Here is an 8,178-nt window from a genome sequence, read left to right as displayed (position 1 = left end):
CCTGCCGAGACGGACAGATCGGCTGTCTGCCCCGCTGCAACCTGGACCTGCTGCTCCCCGGCCCCGACTGCCCGTTCCCCAGGAAAATCGAAGTCCCCGGAGAGTGCTGTGAGAAGTGGATCTGCGACCCTAAGGACGAAGTGATTTTGGGAGGTTTTGCTATGGCCGGTGAGGAAACTAAAACTGTCACAGTCATTGTGAGGAGGAGGTGATACCGTACTGGAAATGCCCATGGGGTTGCCAAAGCTAAGACACATTGCTTTGTGCGGTCATTTTTTTCTGATCTTTTTTTCTCATCTAGAGTCGCTAGTAAGTATACCAGTGGTTCTGAATAAAGCCAGAGCTCGACAGGTAAAAGAGGAGATGCTCAGAGGATGAATGTGCATAGCAGTTTTAGAAGGTAGTTAACCTGAGTTAGTTTCCAATTCTAAAATTGCTGTTTATCTGGAATAAAACAGGGGCAAGCTCATAATTCCCCCCCCCCCACCAAAAAAAAAAAAAATCAAAGCTGCAGTCTTGCTAGTTGCTCTGCAAGAATATGTTGTTACATCATAAATACTATTATAACAGCTTAGTCTACAAGAGACTTTTTTTCCCCCTGAATTCCCCGGCTATTACAAATGGTCAGAGTGGTAGCTAAAATGCCAACAAATTCCTGCCTGTCTGTGCTAGAGCTCTCATCATTATTGTTGGCATTAAAAACATTACAAAGTACTTGGAGAAGCAGTGGTTATAAACACAGTGAGTGGATCTGAAAAAAAAAAATCCCATTCCAAAACACAGAACTCATAAAGTACTTTTGTAATTGAAAAAAGCTACATAATATTTTCTTCCTGTTTTCTTACTGAACTATGTCTCCATCCCCTTTAAATTAGACTATTAGTTCAACATGAGTAATAAACTACTTTTACTGAGAGTTGAGGGCACCGCATTCTCTTCCAGTCACTGCTCTTTGTGGTCTTAAGCAGTTAGTTATGCTGAAGCTCAGCTAATCCATTTGAAAAACAAGTAAGGAAGGGTCAGGGAAGAAAAGCTCGAATAACTTTTCAGAGTGCTATGAAGTGTCAGTTGTAGGGCACGTAAGGTATAAACAAGCAGCTTGCCACCTTTCTACTATCTTTCCTTTCCTTTGATTTGTCTGACAGTGACAGCCTAATCCGTAAAATGCCTACAGACGGATTATCTGCATTCTTCCTAGCAATGGCCATCCCTCTTGGGAGGCCACCTCTTTTGGAGCTTTACCATGAAAAATGCTGTTGTGGAGGAGCTTAACAGCAAGAGCTGTGACTGACGGCTCAGTCGTGTTGCCTCATTCTGTTTACTCCTGTGATAACTGATTAAACAAACAATACAGTGAGCAATTTTTGCATAATACAGCTTAACACTGCCATGAGGGCAGGACAATGATCAGAGTTGGCTATGCCTTTGAGTAGCTGTGATAACTCCTGGAAATTACTTCCTTCCTCCCTCCCCGCCATCACCCTGGCTATAAGCTGTCAATAATTGACAAGATCGGGTGACTTTATGATCCTCAGAGTAAAGGGCTTTACTTCCATGCTGTTTATGAGTCTAGATAAATCATTCAGCCTCTCTCAATTCAAATCTAATATAAATATTTTTATGACTTAGCTTTAGAACAGATTTTTTAAAAAATGGCAATAATTCCTCCAGCTGTGGATTTGAGTGGACTGAATCTAAATGCTTTGCTGGTTACACTGATACACACCTTTCTGTTATTTTTGGATGTAGGAAATTTCTATCCAGGGCTCCTAAAAAGGGAGCTGTTACAATTCCTAAATTCTGTCAAAAGCATGGATTTTGGACCTCTTTTCTGTCTCACATGTTTCTTCCCAGATGTGGTAGAGCTCACTTAGATACTGTGTTTTCACATGAGTTTTTCTTGTAATAACGTTCTGGGAGGTTTTGTCTCCAGCCTACAGACAAGAGGCTACGCTCGGGATCGATGTGTCGGATTCAAGTGCCAATTGTATTGAGCAGACAACAGAATGGAGTGCTTGTTCCAAAAGCTGTGGAATGGGCTTTTCCACCCGTGTTACCAACAGAAATCAACAGTGTGAGATGGTGAAGCAGACACGGCTTTGCATGATAAGACCTTGTGAAAATGAAGAGCCGTCTGATAAGGTAGGCTGTAAAGAGTGACAGGAGAGCAGTCTCTTCAGCTGTAATTCCAAGGTTGCAGTATTATGGTCTAGAATGCTCCAGATGCAAGTGTATATAAGTACACCTTTTAGCATATGGGTAGCAAGCCTGATGGTTTTGGTAGGCTTTAGATTTGCTGTGTTTGCTCAGCAGATTTGTCCTGCCCTCAGCACAGGAAAGACATGGACCTGTTGAGGCAGGTCCAGAGGGCCACAAAGATGATCTGAGGGCTGGAGCACCTCTCCTACAAGGACAGGCTGAGAGAGCTGGGGGTGTTGAGCCTGGAGAAGAGAAGGCTCCAGGGAAACCATATCACGGCCTTTCAATACTTAAAGGGGGCTTATAAGAAAGATGGAGACAGACTTTTTAGTAGGGCCTGTAGTGATAGTACAAGGGGTAAGGGGTTTAAATTAAAAGATGCCCCATCCCTGGAAACATTCAAGGTGAGGTTGGACAGGGCTCTGAGCAACCTGATTGAGTTGAAGATATCCCGGCTCATTACAGGGGGCTTGTAGTACATGACCTTTAAAGGTGCCTTCCAGCCCAAACCATTCTGTGATTCTATGATTCTGTGATAATTTGAGCCATCCCAAATAGATCAGATGTATTGCACATGCGGACTATTTTGGCAGCTCATGCAGTCTAACGTCTCCCACAAATGCAATTGTACTACCTGTATGTATACTTCAGAGCTGCTCCAATCATACAGGTGGGCATGTTAAATTTCTAGTCTGTTGAGCATCTGGAACTGTAGAAAAATGTGTGAAAACCTGCAAAATCTGCTTGAGGAAATTAAGCCTTATTTTAATCCTTATGATGCTTTTTCCAAAAGCAAATCCAACACTGACACTTCAGGTGCAGTAAGTGTGTATCTAAGGGAGCTGACTTTTTTGCTGCTTCTAACACATTATACAAGTGTTCCTGTCAGGGAGAATAACATGTAGCTAGGTAAAAGGACTGTCACTTTATGTAATGTTCTGGTTGTTGGAAAGCATTGCTAAGGCCTTTGCTGAATACTCTGTTTTGAAAAGGAAATGAAACATTTGGGAAGAGTTGGGGAGACTAACAAGAATGATCAAAGGTCTAGAAAACATGTTCTGCTAGGGAAAAATTGATTGAACTGAACTTTTTCTGAATGCAAGAGAACAGAGATGCGTTCTCATAACTGTGTTCCGAGATCGCAGCCTGTTTGACTCCATGGGGGATACAGGAAGAAATGGTGAGTTTAGACTGCATAAAAAGTAAGACATGAGTGAAAACCTTCCTAGCAGTAAGAATAGTGAACTGTTAGGACTGTCTGGGGCAGATGTGGAGTCTCTCTGAAGATTTCTAAGAATAAGTTAGACAAACATCTGTTAAGAATAACATGGAGAAAGCTGATTCTGCCTTGGCTTGCAAGAACTGGCAATGACTTTTAAGGTTCATTTTAACCCTCTTTTTTTTCCCCTGAATCTAGTCCTGTAACTTGCTCATTTGGCTTCCTGATTCTGTGATGGAACTAGACTAGCTTGGGAAGTTTTCCAGTACAGTTTCATAATGAATTTTGGTTTGGCTTGTTTCAGATTACAAGAGTGATCTTTAATTATTTGTCCCTCATTACTGGCCCAATAACACACTGGTGTCAGTGGGCAGATCTTGCAGGAATTACCTGTAAGTAACTGCTGAAGTAGCTGCAGGGTCTTACTGATGTTGAACAAAGAAAACAAATTTAAGTTTTCAAAGTAGACCTCTATCCTTGCATATCAATTTTTAACTGCTTTCTGTCTTATGCAATGATGTATCTAATGTCTCTTCATATTTCTCTTAGAAAGGGAAGAAATGTGTCCGAACAACGAAGTCCCTGAAAGCTGTTCGTTTTGAATACAAGAACTGCACCAGTGTGCAGACATACAAACCTCGTTATTGTGGCCTCTGCAATGATGGGCGATGCTGTACCCCACACAACACTAAAACAATTCAAGTTGAGTTCCGCTGTCCTCAGGGCAAAGGCCTAAAAAAGCCAATGATGTTGATCAACACCTGTGTCTGTCATAATAACTGTCCTCAGAGTAACAATGCTTTCTTCCAGCCATTAGATCCAACATCTAGTGAAGCAAAAATATGAAAAGCAGAAATTAGGTAACGCAAAAGGTATAAATAGTTTATACAAAACTTGACCCACAATCAGGTGAATGTAACAACTGCATATGTAAAATATCTAAGATGTTTTCAAAACCGTCTAGGCGCTTTTTTTTTTCCCCTGTAGTTTATTAAATACCTCATTTTACATTTTCCTCTTCCAAATGTCTTTTATTCACTTGAAGGAAATTTTGTACCTTGGACAGAGCCTTCTTTTTTTCTTGACGGTGGCAAAAAGATTACAAAGCGAACAGCTAGTCTTTCTCCTTGAGTTAAGGGGATCATGCCACAAGCTTCAGTAGTTGTAAGACTGGGCTCTTTAAGAGTAAATGGATTCCCTGGAGAATGCATGATACCATATCACATAAGCTTCCAGGTTCTTAACTTCACTTTGCATAATGAGTATAAACACTTAAGCAGTCTAATGAAACTGTTTCTGATGACAGTAAAAATCTTACTGAGGAAAGTGTTGCATTCTTGCGTCTTATAAAATACCTTCTATCTGCACCTCTGACTTTCTCTGAGGATTAAGTTTGCACGTAGCCCCTGAAATTACATAGCTAAGATCTCTTATCCTGAAGCATAGCAGATTGGTAGCTGACAGCAATTAAATTTCTCTTTGGTAACTTCACTAGCAGTCTAATCCCAAACCCACTGAAGTCAGTGGCTTAGGAGAACTTGGTTCTAACCAATCTGTAGATATAACAATTTGGGTGCAAAAATAAATTTTCTGTAAATTCCTCTAAAATACTAACTGTATCATATGGTGCTTCATTTCTTAGAAAGGTGTATATGTAAATAGAAACTGTATATATTGTAATATAACTTTACTAAGTAAATAAACTTTATGTGATTCAAAATACTTTTTCCTAAAGTTGTTTCTCTTAAACTACCAACTTTTAACAGCTAAAAGCAATGGGAAGGAAAAAAAAGGGTCTGCAGACTCCTAAAATCAGTAGACCCTATCTTGTGATGTTCTTAGTGTACCTCATCCTAATCGCTGCCCTAACAGGTATGCAGTGTCTTGGTGCAGGGAAGGATGAATAATTTGTGAGGTTTCTTTCAGAGTAAGTTAGCCTGAGAGATAGGATGATGTAAGTAAAGTTAGGTTTGGGTGCGGTGTGCCCTGAAACAGTGGTGATGGGGAAGAATAATTATGGGATCTGGAGTTTGGGGTTGGGTCTGAAGTACTAATGAAGTATTGAATTGTGTCTTGCAGTATTTTTGCCTCATAAAAGCAGCTTGTGACCCTCCTTGTGCTAGATACTGTATGGCAACATCCCCAAGGAATATAGAGCCTGAGGATGGCAGTTTTGCATATGTTAAATCACGTATGTAACAGGATTGTGTAAACAGGCCAAAAGCATAATCGTGCAGGCATTCAGCTGCCTAGGCTGTGGGCCCAAGCTTAGCTTGGTGTGTGGCTCTCTCTGTCAGAGGTACCAGAGCAGTACTTATGCCACAACCATTCTCTAATCAACATGGTAGGAAACAGCTAGCTTGTGAGAAATAAAGGTAGAAGGCCAAATCTCAGCATATTTGGCCTAGCGTCGTCCTCCTGTGGAAGAGCTAGCAACCTCCAGTTTGGCAATTCCTGAGATATGCACAGAGTGGAATTCAGCTCTAGGTTAAGTCTCATAAATTTGGTGTCTACGTGTAGACATCTAAATGCCCTGTTTAGCCAATGAAGCCTGAAATAAAGTTAACTGTGTGCAAGCATCAGCAGCTGAAGTTTTTTAATAACTTCTAAGTCATCCTTGAAAGTATGAGGCCCTGGTGCTAAAACCCATACTGGCTCAGTTAAGGTTAGATCTTGGGTCCTCACCTGGACTCTTGCATGGCTTTCCCCACTAACTGTGCCAATGATAAATTTCTTTGTCGTCACTGCTATTGTTACCAACACCCCCCTGCCTGCTTTATGCTGTTCAAACAGCTGGAACGAGATTAGTCTTGTCCCTCATCAAGCACATATGTACTCGTGCATGCATGCACACTTCCTGCCCCTGCACTGATTAATTCCTAATCATAGAATCACAGAATGGATTGGGCTGGAAGGGACTGTCCTGGTTTCGGCTGGGATAGAGCTAATTTTCTTCATAGTAGCTAGCATAGTGCTGTGTTTTGGATTTAGTACCAGAAGAATGTTGATAACACACTGATGTTTTCAGCTGTTGCCAAGTAGTGCTCAGACTACTCAAGGACTTTTTGAGCTTCTCCTGCTTGCCCAGGTGCATAACAAGCTGGGAGTACAGCACAGCTAGCACAGCTAACCCAAACTGACCAAAGAGCTATTCCATACCATATAACGTCATGCTTGGGGGGGGGCGGTTAGTTCGGTCGGTCGGTCGCGGGGAGACTGCTCGCGGCTCGGGGACTGCTCGCGGCTCGGGACGGGCTGGGCATCGGTCGGTGGGTGGTGAGCAATTGCATTGTGCCTCATTCGTTTTGTATATTCTGTATATTCTGTTATCATCCTCATTATTATTATTATTATTATTTTCTCTTATTAAACTGTCTTTATCTCAGCCCTCGGCTCTAACCTTTTATTTTCTTTCCGATTCTCTCCCCCATCCCACTGAGGGAGGGGGGAGTGAGCGAGCGGCTGCGTGGTGCTGAGTTGCCAGCCGGGTTAAACCACGACAGGGACCTTTAAAGGCCATCTAACTCAACTCCCCTGCTGTGAGCAGGGACATCTTCAACTCGATCAGGTTGCTCAGAGCCCCATCCAACCTCACTGTGAATGTTTCCAGGGATGGGGCATCTACCACCTCTCTGGGCAACCTGGTCCAGTGTTTCACTACCCTCGTAAAAAATTCTTCCTTACATCTAGTCTGAATCTACCCTCTCTTAATTTAAAACCCTTACCCCTTGTCCTATTGCAACAGACACTGCTAAAAGTTTGTTCCCGTCTTTCTTATAAGTCCCCTTTAAGTATTGAAAGGCTTCAGTAAGGTCTCCCTGGAGCCTTCTCGTCTCCAGGCTGAGCAAGCCCAACTCTCTCAGCCTTTCCTCATAGGAGAGGTGTTCCAGCCCTCTGAACATCTCTGTGGCCTCCTCTGGACCCACTCCAACAGGTCCGTGTCCGTCTAATGTACAGAGTTTGTAAAGTTCTTTCTGGTTTTGCACCCCAGCAATGTTATGTGCTGGTGAATGCCAAGTGCTGGAGAGCATGAGGCCAGGACTCCTCTAGGTGGCTTAGGAGTGGTTAAGGAGCAGGATGGAAACTAGGAGAGAGGGAAGAAGGATTATTTAAAACTACTTTCATTCCACATCTCTATATGTGCCTCCCCAAGAATTAGGTTGGTTTGTACAATGCTTTTCTAATATGATGCAAGCTATTGAGTGTTTCTCAGGATCATCTTGCAAATTGCATGCATCTTGATTTGCAAGAGATGCATCAACTACCAAGCAACGTAGCATTTGTCTGTCTGGAAAAATTTAAACAGTCTTTGGATTAATAAAACCCAGCTAATCCTGAGCCAGGTGGAATTAGAGAGGAATGCAATCAGCCACTAATTTTATAAGAAGCAAAATGGTTCACTCAATCATTTTGACAGTTTGTCTACTCCTTTCACACCCGAAGTCATTTATATTTGTGCATCAGCTTATCATTGTTGCATTGCTTCTCCTCTATCCCTCTGCTTTCCCTTCATGTTATCTAAATTTTCACATAATTCCTCATGTTTTCCTTTTATTGGATCTCCCAAGCAAAGCACAGGCACCAGGGGGAAGCTCTTCAATAGGTAGCCTCCTCTTTGCGGGCAAATTGAAGAGCTTATCTGGGACGTGAACCCACGACCCCCTGGTACCTTGAGATCATCCACCACTGTTAAGTTTGTGGGTTTTCCCCTCCAAAAGCAGGAGTTTAATTTATGATATTTTCGAAGAGACATAAACCCA

General features: G+C 42.3%; 1 protein-coding gene across 1 annotated transcript; it reads left to right on the top strand.

Moving 5' to 3' along the window:
- Positions 1–2: 2 nt before the first annotated feature.
- Positions 3–4,264, top strand: CCN3 (cellular communication network factor 3; the record flags this gene model as incomplete). Its single annotated transcript, XM_009635985.2, has 3 exons — positions 3–168; positions 1,934–2,142; positions 3,968–4,264. Coding segments are annotated over 3 exons (672 nt in total), but the record flags the coding sequence as incomplete, so codon positions are not given.
- Between the last annotated feature and the right edge of the window lie 3,914 nt (positions 4,265–8,178).

The sequence above is a fragment of the Egretta garzetta genome, unplaced genomic scaffold, assembly GCF_000687185.1.
Source record: "Egretta garzetta isolate BGI_Z169 unplaced genomic scaffold, ASM68718v1 scaffold13, whole genome shotgun sequence".
NCBI classification, from domain to species: domain Eukaryota; kingdom Metazoa; phylum Chordata; class Aves; order Pelecaniformes; family Ardeidae; genus Egretta; species Egretta garzetta.
Note: the sequence above shows the minus strand (reverse complement) of the source record. Positions and strands in the feature narration are given on the sequence as shown.